General features: G+C 42.9%; 1 protein-coding gene across 5 annotated transcripts in view; it reads right to left on the bottom strand.

Moving 5' to 3' along the window:
* Positions 1–16,445, bottom strand: part of LOC123998767 (E3 ubiquitin-protein ligase TTC3-like) — a 31,147-nt gene that overhangs the window by 5,044 nt on the left and 9,658 nt on the right. For all 5 annotated transcript variants that reach the window (XM_046303897.1, XM_046303900.1, XM_046303899.1 and 2 more), the window contains 23 exons: positions 16,240–16,285; positions 16,038–16,140; positions 13,025–13,061; positions 12,209–12,263; positions 11,074–11,164; positions 10,583–10,735; positions 5,961–6,041; positions 5,717–5,826; positions 5,497–5,623; positions 5,256–5,378; positions 5,060–5,161; positions 4,877–4,969; positions 4,728–4,792; positions 4,408–4,544; positions 3,134–3,454; positions 2,669–2,944; positions 2,495–2,541; positions 2,318–2,377; positions 1,540–1,616; positions 1,292–1,447; positions 446–1,085; positions 281–352; positions 37–186 (listed from right to left, as the gene is read on the bottom strand). In XM_046303897.1, coding sequence (XP_046159853.1) covers positions 37–186; positions 281–352; positions 446–1,085; positions 1,292–1,447; positions 1,540–1,616; positions 2,318–2,377; positions 2,495–2,541; positions 2,669–2,944; positions 3,134–3,454; positions 4,408–4,544; positions 4,728–4,792; positions 4,877–4,969; positions 5,060–5,161; positions 5,256–5,378; positions 5,497–5,623; positions 5,717–5,826; positions 5,961–6,041; positions 10,583–10,735; positions 11,074–11,164; positions 12,209–12,263; positions 13,025–13,061; positions 16,038–16,140; positions 16,240–16,285 — 3,122 coding nt within the window. The remainder of the gene's footprint in view (positions 1–36; positions 187–280; positions 353–445; positions 1,086–1,291; positions 1,448–1,539; positions 1,617–2,317; positions 2,378–2,494; positions 2,542–2,668; positions 2,945–3,133; positions 3,455–4,407; positions 4,545–4,727; positions 4,793–4,876; positions 4,970–5,059; positions 5,162–5,255; positions 5,379–5,496; positions 5,624–5,716; positions 5,827–5,960; positions 6,042–10,582; positions 10,736–11,073; positions 11,165–12,208; positions 12,264–13,024; positions 13,062–16,037; positions 16,141–16,239; positions 16,286–16,445) is intronic.

Below are 16,445 nucleotides of genomic sequence, written 5' to 3'. Positions count from 1 at the left end.
AGCCTTCCACACCAGTATGGGAGTACTCCTTTCTACCTGTATTGAATGGTTGATTTCCTCTTGCTCTCCTTCTAGGGCAGATATCTCCGTTTGGCGTCTTTGCTTCACAGCGCCGTAATCCTGCTTCATTTGCTGGATCTGCTGCTCAAACTCTGCATTACTTTTCTCTTTCTTGTTCATGTCTCCCTGGAGCATTGAAACAGGAATGATATGAGAGGTTAATATGATAGAGCACAATAATGTATTAAGTACAAAGGCTTATTAGGTATTCAAAACTCACATTATTCCCTTCAAAAGGCTCATAAGGCTCCGTGTTAACAGCCACTTCACTCAACGTGTCACAAGTTACTACCTATAGAAAGGTGGGAAAAAAACGAGACATTACATTTGGCCTTGTGATCGGTGATCTTAGAAACTTTCAAATGGAGTGAGGACAATCCCCCACCTGTACTTCCACTGCAGTCTTTCTAGGTGCCTTGGCACCGAGAACAGGAACATAAACAGTCTCACACAATCCCTGTTCATCCACGCCGCTAATATAAAGGTCAAATGCCTCAAGGTTACGTGGATCATGGTTATTATATGACATGTTCTCCGCTCTCAGAGTTCCAATGGCACGTGCTATTTCGTTGGCAGGCGGGGCTGGTGGAGCACCAAAAACAGGTAAAACATATGGGCTGGGGAGATTGGCGATCACCTCAAGATTGCCAGTGAATTCAACCGGGTTAGGCCGCACATTAATGAGTGCAAAAGGCTCATCATAATCCCTAGGTCCAGAGTCATGAGAGTTTGGGAGGAACTCCATAGCAGAAGGGTTTAGAGAGAGTCCATTGGGGATATCCCCTATGAAGTCTAGATTGTCCATTCTGTGAGTGTTGGTATCCTGCAGTGAAACAGCGTGCTTCATGAGGCCCAGGAGGTTGTCTGTCATGACGAAGCGCAGCGACTCAAGGAGGAAGTGCTCAAGGCCACCTGCCTCCTGGATCTTCTGCTGGGCATCAGGAGGGAAGTTGTCCAGCTCACCGACCAGCAAGGGGTCCTGGGCCCCTAAGGGACCGTACTCTTCCAGGATCTGGGCAAAGTAGCTGGGAGGAAAGGCAGACTTACAGGTTAGAGGAGCCAGAGTCCATACACAAGGATCAGCATGACATCTGAATACACAACCAATACTTCAGGTCATTGCTTGGACTTGAGCATCCTCATGAGTCATTGATACAAGTTATAACAGACATTTTCTGCAGCCAAAACCCTGTTGTCCAATACCCAAAGGAGAAATACCTGAGGCACTTACTCGTACAAACTCTCCTTAGTTGGGTCAGGGTTGTTGTCCAATATTCTATTGTAGTGGCTACTGCGACTGCCAATGTTGTACTGTCCCTCAAACTCTGAAACCTGATTTCGAAGATGATTGGGAATGCTGAATGGGTCAGTGGAGTCAAGGAACATTCTGCAGAGAAATTATGAGCTGGTGAGAACAACGTGGGGGTTGTCAATGGGCAGACTTAATGAAGACAGTGTTCTACAAAATAGGTAACTTACAAAGAGTCATGTAAAAAATCCTCGTCATCCTCCTCTCTTGAGGTACCACCTCTCATTCCCGACAGGACAATAACGGACTAAGTAACAAAATAAAATTAGATTGTATGTCCAGAAAACACACAATAGCCTACATTTCTCTAGGTTAAAGGCTAGAGTTACACAAAGCAACTTTCACGTCACTTGCAACTGCAACTAAAATTGCATTTCAAAACAACTTTGCTATTATATGAAGCAACTCCAAAGCAATAAAAATTGCATCCAACAGCCAATCAAATTGCTGAACAGCCAATCAAATCAAAAGCTGCTTGTTTGAGAACTCTAAACTCAACCCATGCGATCTGCTGCATTATATCATGTTTTCACAAATTAGTTGTTTATCCAACTGTTTGATTATTCTAACGGCAAGGATATAGAAGAAAAAGCCTGTACAACCAACAGCTAACTAAGCTAGCAAGCAAAGTTCATGGTGGACAATCTGTTTAGGGAGAGGTTAGGGTTCACGTCAAAATTAGACTGCTAAACCATGTACAATCATTTGTATACATCTCCTGTTCTGTCAACCCTGATTAGTTTGCTGCACAGCACTGAAAGCGGTGTTAACGTAACTGGGTCAGAAATCCAAACCTTCGAATGGTTCATGTGACAAGTTTGTTTTGATTGGCTGTTGCACGCAACTAATTGCAAAAATTAGATGCAGCCAAGTTGCAGGGGTGCTTTTCGAAGCAAATAAAATAGCGTGGAAGTTGCATAGTGTAACAGCCTAAGTCCTAATGCTCACCCCCTTTGGCTCCTTCTGCTTTTTTTTGCGGTTTCTGTTCTTAGTCTTAATAGGAGAATTCTGAAATTGAGAGTTTTGATTATTAGTATATTATGCCTTACGTCAAATGCAACATTAAAAGAATTTGCTTTAAAAAAGGAAATTATAAAAATGTGGCATCCAACAATCAATACTTACAATTTCATTTTCAATCCCTGTCTTTTTAATCACTAAACAATGCCCGTCTGAAAGAGGTGGAAACAGTTAACATGGCTGGAAACAGGAACAAGAACAGCAGCAAAACTTACTGAAATGTTTGCTTCAAGTGGACCTTTCCCCTGGTAAGGAAAGTGTGCGGGTCCAAACACTTACCCATTAATTCAAAATAATCATCCAGCACAGTGTGGCAGGTGGTGTACTGGTCTCTGTGCTCCTCCAGAGTCCAGATAAACAGCCTCATTTCCTGGGAAGGGGCCTGCTTCAGGTACTCCGTTAGAGTCAGTCCTAGGCGGCTAAAAAACTCAGGCATGGTCCCAAACTTCTCTATGAGCATGTCCTGCAGGGGGGCAAAATTGAGCAAAGGAGCGAGGTCGAGCTGCTCCAGATGGTCTGCATAGCGGTCAATGAACAGTGCAGCTGAATTCAGACCTGGGGAGATCAGGGGAAGAAATAAAATTAGCCTAGCTGGCCCATAAAGCATCGTCATGCCCAATTGTGTTGCGGCTGAGTACCTGAAGAGAACCAGTAATCTAGTGGTGAGAGGGTACAAAGGTATACAGCTGGGGAGGTCAGCATTGCCCTTCAATACATATGTTGAAAATACAAATGTGTGCTGACCTGCGCTGTTCAGTTGGTGGGCCCAGTCGTGCAGCTTGGGGGTGGTGACCAGGCAGCTGCTTAGGCCATGGATAAAGACACGGGCCCACACCCGGTTCTTCTTTTCCAGGAGGAGCTCTACAACATCCCCCAGGGTCTCCACCTGCCTCTCAGTGTAAGAAGTGCCCAGCTTGTTCCCCTTGATCTGATCCAGGTCCATCCATGGCTTAAGGTTCTCCATCAGGACAGAGATGTTGTGGCTCTCAGCCCTGAATAGGTCTATACGCTCACTGATCTGAAGCAGAACACGGTCCCCGTAAGCTAGCCAGGCGGGGGATGAAGCTGGAGAAGGGTGTTCAACCGTTAGAAACAGAAACTGTGGTGTGGTCAGAACATTTGGAAAGTAACAGTGATGTGGATTGCATCATGCATTTCTACTGAACAAAAATATAAATTAAACTGACGAGTTAATATAAAGTCAATTTAAATTAGGCCCTAATCTATAGATTTCACATGACTGGGTAGGGCCGCAGCCATGAGTTGGTCTGGGGGGGGGAATCAGCCCACCTACTTGGGAGCAAGGCCCAGCCAATCAGAAAGATTTTTTTGCATACAGAAAGGGCTTTATTACAAACAGAAATACTCCGTTTCATCAGCTGTCCAGGTGGCTGGTCTCAGACCACAGGGGAAGAAGCCAGACGTGGATGTCCTGAGCTGGCGCGGTTACACGTGGTCTGTGGTTGATGCCAGTTGGACATAATGCCAAATTCTCCAAAATGGATGATGTTTGAGGTGGCTTATGGTAGAGAAATAAACAGCAAATTCTCTGGCACAGCACAGGTGGACATTCTGGCAGTCAGCATGCCAATTGCACACTCCTTCAACTTGAGACAGTGGCATTGTGGTGTGTGACAAACCACATTTTAGAGTGGCCTTTTATTGTCCCCAGCACAAGGTGTACCTGTGTAATGATCATGCTGTTCAATCAGCTTCTTGATATGCCACACTTGTCACGTGAATAGATTATCTTGGCAAAAGTGTTCACCAACAGGGATGTAGACATTTGTGCACAACATTTGAGAGAAATCATATTTTGGGCGTATGGAACATTTCTGGGATCTTTTACTTCAGCTCATGAAACATGAGAAAGACTTTACATGTTGTGTTTATATTTTTGTTCAGTGTAGTCACAACTTTACATCCTAAAGGAACCTGTTTCAATGACATCACCCTTAAAGAAAGGAACATGTTGAATGTACATCCAGAGGAATATAATACATGTAAGATGTGTGTACCCTTCTGTTCTATGACAATTGTTTCCCCGTTCTCCAAAGGTATTTGATCATTCTTGGCTTTCGTAGACAGAGAAGCATCTTGCCTATGTTGCTTCCGCCTGAGTTTACGATCCTCTCTGGATTTTAACTTCTTGAGACTGGCAAGCAAAATGAAAAACATTGAAATGAGAAAAAAAATTGTGATTGTGTAAGAGTACTGCTTTGGTTAAAGATATGCTTGACATACAAATTGTGTTGTCTGTTCAGTAGGCAGTCTGATAAAATTAGTTGGGTATGGACATTAAGAGAAAATTGAGCACAAAAATATTATTTCATCTCACCTTGTACATTTCTGATTTACTCTCAATGTTGCTTTACCCATAGGTTTGTCAATAGATGCTTCAAACTAAAGACAGAATACATTAATTAGCGTGTTCTCTAAATTTGCAATGACTTTTAATAACGTGACAACTTTAGAAAAATTCCTTACCTCACATTTGACAAGCCCTGTTGAACCATAGATTTTAATATGACAGATTCTACCCTCACAGTCTGGAGTAAAGCACATTCCCTGCAGGAAATCCTGTGGGTAAAAACAGACATGAGTATACCAGAGGCAAGAGTAACGTAAAATAAAATTGGTATGCACTTGACTGTTGTAAATAGATGTTACCTTTTCATTCTTATCAGAGAATGCTGTTGCTTTCAACTTCTTCCAACAGTTGATATGGTACTCTACTTTGCAGCTTTGACAGCAAACCATCCGAATGAAACCCTATGAGTAAAGACAGTAGTTTGAGTGCTTAGTGAACATGTTAGAGGTCTGACTTTCATGGAGGCAATTTAGGTTGAACACATTTGCCTTTAACCTTGAAATCTGGATCTGTGAAGTAGATTTCTATTTTGGAATGTCCGTGGCAATTCTGATGCCGACAAATGGCATCTGGTTTAGGTGGAAATTTGCACATCTCTATGGATTCTTCTAGCAGCTCCTGGTTTGGGGTTAAAATAAAACAGAACAAAATCTAAATGACACTAAGCAATGACATCTCCTGCCTCATTTCAACAGTTGAGTTGACCCAAACCCAAGTGAGCTCAATGAAAACATACCTTGAAATAGTCCAGCTTACTTTCCTCAACAATAACTTTAGTAGTGGGCCATGTCAGTTTACCAGGCGTTATCTTTTTTTTAACCATTTGCATAGAATCAGAAAACTGTTCCAAAGCAAGTGGAAATCTACAGGGGTGGAGGAAAAAAAGCATTCAGTTTAACCAGTGATGTGCAGCTAATTTCAGCGTGATCTACAAGTATTATTCCATTTGTATCTACCGGTTCTCCTTCTGATATGCCTTTCCAATGCCATAAAAAACCAGGCACTGAAACTTCCTCTCTTCAAAATGTTTGATCTTTTCAAAGTCTTTATGAGCTTCAGCAAGTTCCTAAATAGGAAAAAACACATTAGTACAAAGCCTGATTGAGTGCAAATTTTATTTGCAGACCATATCAAAAACACTTCAAAAGCAGTAACATTAGCCTCCCTTTGTAGCTAGCTAGCACACAGAAGGTTTCTTACCTCTGGTTGACCAATCTCTATCAGAGCTGAGGCATGTCCATAAATCAGCACAACTTGGTCAAGAGTACAGAGGCCAAGTTCCTGGGGAGAAAAAAAAAGTTAATCAGCTGCTAGCTAACTTAGACTACCGCTACACTACATGACCAGAATTGTGGACACCTGCTCGAACATCTCATTACAAAATCATGGGAATTAGTTTAGAGTTAGTCCCCCCTTTGCTGCTATAACAGCCTCCACTCTTCTGGGAAGGTTTTCCACTAGATGTTGGAACATTTCTGCAGGGAATTGCTTCCATTCAGCCACAAGAGCATTAGTGAGGCGAGGCACTGATGTTGGCCGATTAGGCCTGGCTCACAACTCAAATTCATCCCAAAGGTGGTGTTTCGATGGCGTTGAGGTCAGGGCTCTGTGCAGGTCAGTCAAGTTCTTCCACACTGATCTTGACAAACTTTCTGTATGGACTTCACTTTGTGCACAGGGGCATTGTCATGCTGAAACAGTAAGGGTCATTCCCCAAACTGTTGCAAGCACAGAATCGTCTAGAATGTCATTGTGTGCTGTAGCGTTAACACTTCCCCTCATTGAAACTAAGGGGCCTTAGACTGAACCATGGAAGAAAAAAAGAAAAGAAATTCCAAACTTTAGTAGACATCACGCATTGGTGCAGGTACAGGTCTTCTGGCATCCGCCAAACCCAGATTTGTCCATCAGACTGCCAGATGGTGAAGCGTGATTCATCATGCCAAAGTCCAATGGCGGCGAGCTTTATACCACTCCAACCGAGGACAGACGATTTTTACGCCTCAGCAGTCCCGTTCTGTGAGCTTGTGGCCTACCACTACGCAACTGAGCTGTTGATCCTAGACATGTCCACTTCAATACCAGCACTTGAAATTGATCCGGAAAACATGCTAGCTAGTTAAAGTGTTGGTTAGCCATCTAAATTGTCAAGACTTGGTTATAAATAAATATCTGCTTCGCACTTGAGAACACGCACCATGGCTTCACCTCCACATCTGAACAAGGTCTAGCAATGTTCTTTAAAACAAAGCCCAGCGATGTACTCATTCTGCCAGTTATATTGAAAGTGTCTTAGAACAGAAGCAAATGGACAATAGAAACTCTTGCTTCATTTGCATCCAATATCAGTTTGTAACAAATACACCCCAGTTTCCAGTTATTCTGCACCCTTCCTAATGCACACCCAGTGAAAGTATCCCTTTGTTACATTAGCCTTATTCTAAAAACGATTAAAATCTCAATCTACACATATTACTCCATAATGACAAAGCGAAAACTGGTTTACAAATGTGTAAAAATAGAGCTTAAATATATATATTACATTTAAGTATTCAGACCCTTTGCTATGAGACTCAATTGAGCACAGGTGCATCCTGTTTACATTGATCATCTGAGACATTTCTACAACTTGAGTCCACCCGTGGTTAATTCAACATTTGGAAAGGCGCACACCCACCTGTATCTATCAAAAAAATAAAATGTAAGTACCACAGTTGACAGTGCATGTCAAGCAAAAACCAAGCCATGAGGTCGAAGGAATTGGAAGTAGAGCTCCGAGACTGGTACCAAAACATTTCTGCAACATTGAAGGTCCCCAAGAACACAGTGCCCACAATTGTTAAATGGCAGAAATTTGGAACCACCAAGACTCTTCCTAGAGCTGATCGCCCTGCCAAACTGAGCAATCGGGGGAGAAGGACCTTGGTCAGGGAGGTGACCAAGAAATCAAGTGACTGACAGAGCGCCAGAGTTCCTCTGGAGAAAGAACCATCCAGAAGGACAACCATCCCCGCAGCATTCCACCAAATCAGGCTTTTATGGTGGAGGGGCCAGACAGAAGCCAGTCTTCAGTAAAAGGCACATGACAGCCCGCTTGGAGTTTACCAAAAGGTACCTAAAGACTGACCATTAGAAACAAGACTATGGTCTGATGAAGCCAAGATTGACCTCTTTGGCCTGAATGCCAAGCATCACATCTGGAGGAAACCTGGCACCATCCCTACGGTGAAGCATGGTGGTGGCAGCATCATTCTGTGGGGATGTTTTTCAGCGGCAAGGACTGGGAGACTAGTCAGGATTGAGGGATAGATGAACAGAGCAAAATACAGAGATCCTCCAGAGCGCTCAGGACCTCAGACTGGGGCGAAGGTTCACCTTCCTACAGGACAACAACCAAGCATACAGCCAAGAAAACACTGGAGTGGCATCGGGACAAGTTTCTGAATGTCCTTGAGTGGCCCAGCCAAAGCCCACACTTTAACCCAATCGGAAATCTCTGGAAAAACCTGAAAATAGCTGTGCAGCGAAACTACCCCGCCAACTTGAGGCTCTGCAGAGAACCTCGCCAAATACAGGTATGCCAAGCTTTTAGCGTCTCACCCAAGAAGACTTCGAAGCTGTAATCACTGCAAGAGGTGCTTAAACAAATTACAAAGTTCCAAACTGCCCCTGGAAGCAACATCAGCACAATAATGGTTTGCCTGGAAAATTCATGGGTTTCCATGGCCGAGCAGCCGCACACAAGCCTAAGATCACCATGTGCAATGCCAAGTGTCGGCTGGAGTGATGTTAAGCTCACCGGCATTGGACACTGGAAACGTGTTCTCTGGAGTGAATTTCAAAAGTCAGTCAGTGTCTGGTGTGGCCACCAGCTGCATTAAGTACTGCATTGCATCTCCTCATCATGGGCTTTGCCAGTTGTTGCTGTAAGATGTTCCTCTTCTCTTCTACCAAGGCACCTGCAAGTTGCCGGCCATGGCAGAACACTGACATTCCTGTCTTGCAGGATATCAAGCACAGAACGAGCAGTATGGCTGGTGGCATTGTCATGCTGGAGGGTCATGTCAGGATATGCCTGCAGGAAGGGTACCACACGAGGAGGATGTCTTCCCTGTAACGCACAGCATTGAGATTGCCTGCAATAACAAACTCAGTCCGATGCTGTGACACCACCCCAGACCATGACGGACCCTCCACCTCAATCCCGCTCCAGAGTACAGGCCTCGGTGTAACGCTCATTCCATCGACGATAAACGCGAATCCGACCATCACACCTTGTGAGCCAAAACCACGACTCGTCAGTTAAGAGCACTTTTTGCCAGTCCTGTCTGGACGGTGAGTTGTGCCCAACATTGTTGCCCATGTCTGGTGAGGACCTGCCTTACAACAGGCCTACAAGCCCTCAGTCTAGCCTCTCTCAGCCTATCGTGGACAGCCTGAGCACTGATGGAAGGATTGTGCGTTCCTGGTGCAACTCAGGCAGCTGTTGCCATCTTGTACCGGTCCCGCAGGTGTGATGTTCGGATGTACCGATCCTGTGCAGGCGCTGTTAGTCTGCCGCTGCGAGGACAATCAGCTGCCCATCCCGTCTCCCTGTAGCACCGTCTTAGGTGGCTCACAGTACACACATGGCAATTTATTGCCCTGGCCACATCTTCAGTCCTCGTGCAGCATGCCTAAGGCACGTTCACATAGATGAGCAGGGACCCTGGGCAGCTTTCTTTTTGTGTTTTTCCAGAGTCGGTAGAAAGGCCTCTTTACTGTCCTAAGTTTTCATAACTGACCTTAATTGCCTACCGTCTGTAAGCTGTTAGTGTCTGAACGACCGTTCCACAAGTGCATGTTCATCAATTGTTTATGGTTCATTGAACAAGCATGGGGAAAAGTGTTTAACTCCTTTACAATGAAGATCTGTGAAATTACTTGGATTTTTACAAATTATTTTTGAAAGACAGTGCCCTGAAAAAAGGACGTTTCTTTATTTGCAAGCGTTTAATGTTGCTATCTTGGATGGTCATTATTTGCACCCATAGCAGTCTATGAATTTGAGAGTGGTTACATTTCTCCAGCCTCATCCCTCAGATTTTTAGCTAAACCTCTTACTAGTTTCAACTGCTGATTGTTGCTCAATTGTTTCTTTTTTAAGGGCAGCAGTGCATTTTGAACGCACAACCCCTCCACGTTTTCCAACTAAACACTCAGACCACTACAGTTTGATTAATTGAACGTAATACTACGTTTTTTCATACTGAACACAGCCCGGAGGATAATCTCATTTTGGGAACCTATTAAAACATTCAGTGAAAATATAAGGTGTTAAGGGATTTTTTTATCAATAATGATTAATTATGTATACATTTCAATCAGGACTGACTAATCAGAATACTATTATGTTACTGTATATGTATGAATTCTTTCTTAATCCTAGTACTGAATATAATGTGTGTAAATATAATCAAGAATTAGAACAATGACTGTTCCTTGGTAGAAATGAATGAACTATATCTTCAAACTAGCTAGAATGCTTATCTACACAAGACCTTGGCTCGACCATAAAGTATATTAAATAGGTAGGGAGACGATGTGGGAAGGCTTGAGATACAGCCTTTGTACCAGGGTAGGAGAAGAGACGGGTTGGTACTGGAACTAATGACGTAATTTCCCGTTTATAACCTGTGGTAAACTGTATCGTGTTCAGTACGCTCGTGAATAAATTTCACAGTGGAGTACAATTTGAGCTGAAGTTGACGCACACCTCTGATAGTGTCACTGATGGTGTCACTGAGGGCTGATTGTGAGAGGAACACTGTTCTGTGCTGTACCTTTGGTGTGCTGGTCACCAGGATGCTGAGGGCCTGGGAGAAGGCCTGCTCTGCGTTGCGGCATCGCTGGTCGGCCAGGGCCATGTGGGCATCCTGCACAGCTGACATCAGTGCATCCCGCACACTAGGGTCTCTGGAGCTGCCGGATACCGCCTGAGTGGGAAGGGGTATCAGTGAGTCACTAATATCACACAAGTTGGTTTAGAAAAAAAAAACTTTCGGTGTGAAAACTACTTCAGGAGATCATGCATCAATCCTAGCTGACGTGTTCTTTGTGGTAAAAATGATTATGGGATGAATGTACAAACTATGTTTCAGAGCCAGGGAGGTGGTGGGTTAAACTCGCAGGAGGAAGGTGCGGAGGCCACAGTACATTTGCATGCCATTAGTAATGTACAGTTATGGCAAGAAATACAAGGAAGGAAAAGCATCCAGCGTTGTGAAATCCTGTTTGACTTGTGACAATGACCTCATGTTACATGACGGTCTACCTTTTCCTTTGACTGCTGGTTTCTGTTCTTCCCTTTCGTTTTCTCTGAAGAGCAGGGCTCCGGTTTGCTGCTATTTTTATCAGCCATTTCACTGAAAAGAAACAGATCACTTTTAGGTGTTGACAATGCTAACTTCTGAGTAGCCTACCGTCAATTGCACAGCACAAAAACTTAACTGAATATCTCCAGTGTTACTTGAGGCAGACCAAAAACAGGAAATCACCCAAGTATGCAAGGGTGTGCACCGAGCAGTAGGCAGTTGGTGTGCCACGTGATTCGACAAGCACTGTCAAGCATTAATCAAGTTGGCAAGAAAGTACATACCACACAACTTGAACAAAGGTGTGCCGTATGTGCTTTCCCTATACACAATTTTAAAAGAACAGATTCAGATTCTTGGTAGCGTTCAATAAAGCAGAAAATATCCATTGCTTCCGATAAAGCCTAAATTATTTTCCACTGTTATGGTGGACCAAAAATCTTAAATTTGCCATCATACTATTCATTAGTGTTGTCATACCAGAATTGTTGGTTTGGTATCACAATTCCAAGGCAGAAAGGCATATTATTAACCGTAGTCATAGAATGCACTTGACCCAGCTACCAGTATCATCTTGTATTTTAAAGTGTCCTAGCATGTAATGGAAAATCTTTACCGGTAAGAGGCATTAGAAGACAAAAATGAATATTACCAATTGAACAACATCTATTGAAGAATAAAAATCAATGTCAGCGTTTACATAGCTGGCCATAAATGGTGCATTTTACTTTATAGGTTGGTTATGTAGGCTTCTAACGCATTGCTTTCAACTACATAATACGATATATAAATTTACATTAAAAACAATTCAATCAGTAAATGACATTAAACATTTGACAGATGAATCGAAAGTAAACATCTAATACCGAACAATTCATGTTCTAGTATCGAAAAACAACTGAAGTTTAGGTATACCGTGCAACACCCTACTGTTCATACACATTAACTTTAACACACTAGTAATGCCCGTTTGGGGTCAATATACTCCTTTAAAAATCGTTCATCCCCAATCAACAGCAGACCTGGTCTTTTGGTCTGGCAGTGAGGTGAGCCTAATGTATTACAAACCCGGAAAACAAATCTAACAAAACTCACACTTTCATCTCTTTAGGCACCTTGGTATTATCCACCGAATGTGCTCTTCTTGTACCTTTCACCAAGGAGAAAAGGGTTAGCTTCTGAAAACATGAGGCTCCCAGTGAAAAAAACAGCAACTTGGCAAAGAAAGTGGCAGTGTGTGTTCTTAAAGAGACAGCTCAAGGAAGTCAAAACAACCAAAAGGTGATAGGCTGAACTTGTTAGCTGCGTATGTCAATACCTGACTCTTATCATAAGCATCTCATGGAACCTAAAAGGCTGCATTGTATTTACCACAAAAACTAAAAAGGCCAAACTATATTTGCTTCCATTTATACTGAACAAAAATAAACTCAATTTCAAACACTTTGCTGAGTTAGTTCATATAAGGAAATCAGTCAACTGAAAAAGTCATTAGGCCCTAATCTATGGATTTCACATGACTGGGCAGGGGAGCAGCCATGGGTGGGCTGAGGCCCACCAACTGAGAAGCCAGGTCTAGCCAACCAATGATTTCCCCCCACAAAATGCTTTATTACAGACAAGTACACCCCCCCACGTAATGATCATATTTAATCAGCTTCTTGATATGCCACACCTTTCAGGTGGATGAATTATCCTGATAAAGGATAAAAAGTTCAGACAAGCATTAAAACAATGAGCACAAATTGAGAAATAATCATTTTGTGCACAGAACATTTCTGGGATATTTTTCAACTTATGAAGCATGGGACGTGCACATAGCACATTGAGTATATATATTTGTTCAGTGGATGTCAACCCAAACAGAAGACTTAATGTCTAGCAAAACAGAAATAGCCAAAAACATCCTACCTGGTTGTGTCTGGCTTTCCACCTTGACTTCCAAGCCCTGTGTTCAGTGACATGAAAAACATCAGAAATAAACTCAAACATGAGGGATGAAACACTGAAAAAAATATTGAAAAACACAAGATGCAACCATTTCCGTTAGTTCATTCTGTCAATTGGAGAGAAGAAAAAACATCAGTAGACCCTAATATGGATTTCATACGACTGGGAATACTGGTATAAAATCAGTTTATCACAGATAGCATTTTAAAAAATGTAGGGGCATTGATCAGGAAACCAGTCAGTATCTGGTGGCCACCATTTGCCTCATGCAGCACGACATCTTTTGCATAGTTGATCAGGCTGTTGATTTTGACCTGTGGAATGTTGTCCCACTCCTCTTCAATGGATGTGCCAAAATACTGGATATTGGCGGGAACTGGAACACAGCGATCCAGAGCATGCCAAACATGCTCAATGGGTGACTGTGCAGTCAGAAAGTATTTAGACTTCTTTAGTCACGTTACAGCCTTATTCTAAAATTGATTAAATTAGAATTTCTCTTCTACACACCATAACAAAGTGAAAACAGGTTTAAAAATAAAATACTGTATTTACATCTCAGACCCTTTGCTAGGAGACAGAATTGAGCTCAGGCGAATCATGTTCCCATTGATCCTTGGAGGCATTTCTAAAACGTGATTAGAGTCCAACTGTGGAAAATTCAATTGACTGGACATGATTTGGAAAGGCACACAGCGGTCTATAATAAAGGTCCCACAGTTGGCAATGCATGTCAGAGCAGAAACCAAGCCATGATGTCGAAGGAATTGTCTGTAGAGCTCCGAGACATGATTGTGTCGAGGCACAGATCTGGGGAAGCATACAAAAAATAAGTCTGCACCATTGAAGGTCCCCAAGAACAGTTGAGCAATCAGGGGAAGGGCCTTGGTCAGGGAGGTGACCAAGAACCCAGATGGTCACAGAGCTCCTCTGTGGAGATGGGAGAACCTTCCAGAAGGACAACTATCCCTACACCACTCCACTAAAAATCAGGCCTTTATGGTAGACTGGCCAGACGAGCCACTCAGTAAAAACACACAACAGCCCAGTTGGAGTTTGCCAACAGGCAACAAGATGCTCTGGACTGATGAAAACAAGATTGAACTCTTTGGCCTGAATGGCAAGCAGCACGTCTGGAGGAAACCTGGCACCATCCCTAAGGTGAAGCATGGTGGTGTCAGCATTATGCTGTGGGAAGTTTCAGTGGCAGCAACTGAGACACTAGTCAGGATTGAGGGAAAGATGAATGGAGCAAAGCAGAGATCATTGATGCAGTCCTGAGCGCTCTGGAGTAGGTTCTCAGACTGGGGCGAAGGTTCACCTTCCAACAGGCCAACAACCTTAAGCACACAGCCGAGACAACACAGAAACTCCCCAAATACAGGTGTGCCCAGCTTAGTCATACAAGAGACTCGAGGCTGTAATCGCTGCCAAAGATTCTTCAAAGTACTGCGTAAAGAGTCTTAATACTTATATAAAAGTATGTAAGTTTACTTTTGATCAATTCTAAAAACCTGATTTTGCTTTGTCATTATGGGGTATTGTGTGTATATTGAGGACATATGTAACCTGTGGAAACGTGAAGGCGTCTGAATACTTCCCAAATGCAATGCATGTCTGGTGGGTATGAATGCCATTAAAAGAACTGGGGCATTTTCCACTTCCAGGAATTGTGTCCAGAGCCGTGTGACATGGGGCTGTGCATTATCATACAGAAACAATGGGCCTCAGGATTTCATCCCCGGTATCTCTGCATTCAATTTGACATCGATAAATTGCAATTGTGTTCGTAGCTTATGCCTGCTAATGCCATAACCCCACCATGGGGCACTCTTCACAACTTTGACATTACGATACCGTTCACCCACACGACGCCATCTTGCCCGGTACAGTTGGTTTAGCCGTGAAGAGCACACTTCTCTAGTGTGCCAGTGGCCATCGAAGGTGAGAATTTTCCCATTTAAGTCTTATGACGCAGAACTGCAGACAGGTCAAGACCCTGGTGAGGATGACGAGCATGCAGATACGATTCCCTGAGACGATTTCTAACAGTTTCTGGGTTTGCACAACCAAAGAATTTCTGCAGTTTCATCAGCTGTACGCGTGGCTGGTCCCTGGCCATGACGCAGGTGAAGCAGTCGGAAGTAGAGGTCCTGGGCTGGCGTGGTTACACATGGTCTGCGGTTGAGGCCGTTTGGACGTACTGCCAAATTTTCTAAAACATTCCATTCTTTTAACAGCTCTGGTGGACATTCCTTCAGTCAGCATACCAATTGTAATCTCCCTCAAAAGATTGATATATGTGGCATTGTGTTGACAAAACTGCACATTTTAGAGTTGCCTTTTGTCCCAAGCACAAGGTACAGCTGTGTAATGACCATGCTGTTTAATCAACTTCTAGTGGATGGATTTAAACATTTGTGAACCAAATTTGAGAAAAATAAGGTGTATGGAAATTTCTGGCCTCTTATTTCAACTCATGAAATCAACAGTTACACATGTTCTGTTTACATTTCTTGTGTATTTGGTCTGCATAACATGCCTAACAGTATTACTCACAAACAGGACTTTAGAAATATTAATGTCCATGAGATGTCCATGAGATGACATCAATGCTTTATTTAAGGAATACCTAGGATAGGATAAAGTAATCCTTCTCACCCACCCCCCCCTTAAAATATTTAGATGCACTATTGTAAAGTGGCTGTTCCACTGGATGTCATAAGGTGAATGCACCAATTTGTAAGTCGCTCTGGATAAGAGCGTCTGCCAAATGACTTAAATGTAAAATGTAAATGTTATCAAACAGCTCACTGCACAACACAAAGCAATCACCAGTTGCTGTAGTTGAAACTACTCTTGGATTAAGTCCTGTTTTTACTCTACTAGAACTGTTGTGGACAAAATGTGTCATCCTGAATGCAATTCATAAATTAGGGTACTGAAAGTTGAGGCTCGGGTCTGAGTAACTGACCTTGTTCTCAGGAACAGTGTTTTTAGCAGAAGGCTCAACCTTACTGGTGGGTTTAGCGGCCTGTTGTGACTCTGTAGTGTCTGCTCTGGTGTTACTCTCTGTCCTGTAGATAACAGTAAAACACCAGGTTAACAACATCAAAATTATCAACAAATGCATGATTGCCATTGGTTTGTAAACACTTGTATAATACCGTACATACCTTTTACTTGAAACTTTCTTAGCTGCAGTTTTATTTGATCTTCCAGCTAGAAATGAATAATTTGTAACATGAAAAGAAACATAAAATCAAAGATACATAGACAATGATCTCCAACAAACTATAAACTTAGAACAATTGAGGAACAAGCAGGGATGCAAACTGGTAAGAGCCCAACAAGGTGACACTCTGCGTTGCACTAAAAAAAG

This window comes from Oncorhynchus gorbuscha, linkage group LG16, assembly GCF_021184085.1.
Source record: "Oncorhynchus gorbuscha isolate QuinsamMale2020 ecotype Even-year linkage group LG16, OgorEven_v1.0, whole genome shotgun sequence".
NCBI lineage: Eukaryota > Metazoa > Chordata > Actinopteri > Salmoniformes > Salmonidae > Oncorhynchus > Oncorhynchus gorbuscha.
Note: the sequence above shows the minus strand (reverse complement) of the source record. Positions and strands in the feature narration are given on the sequence as shown.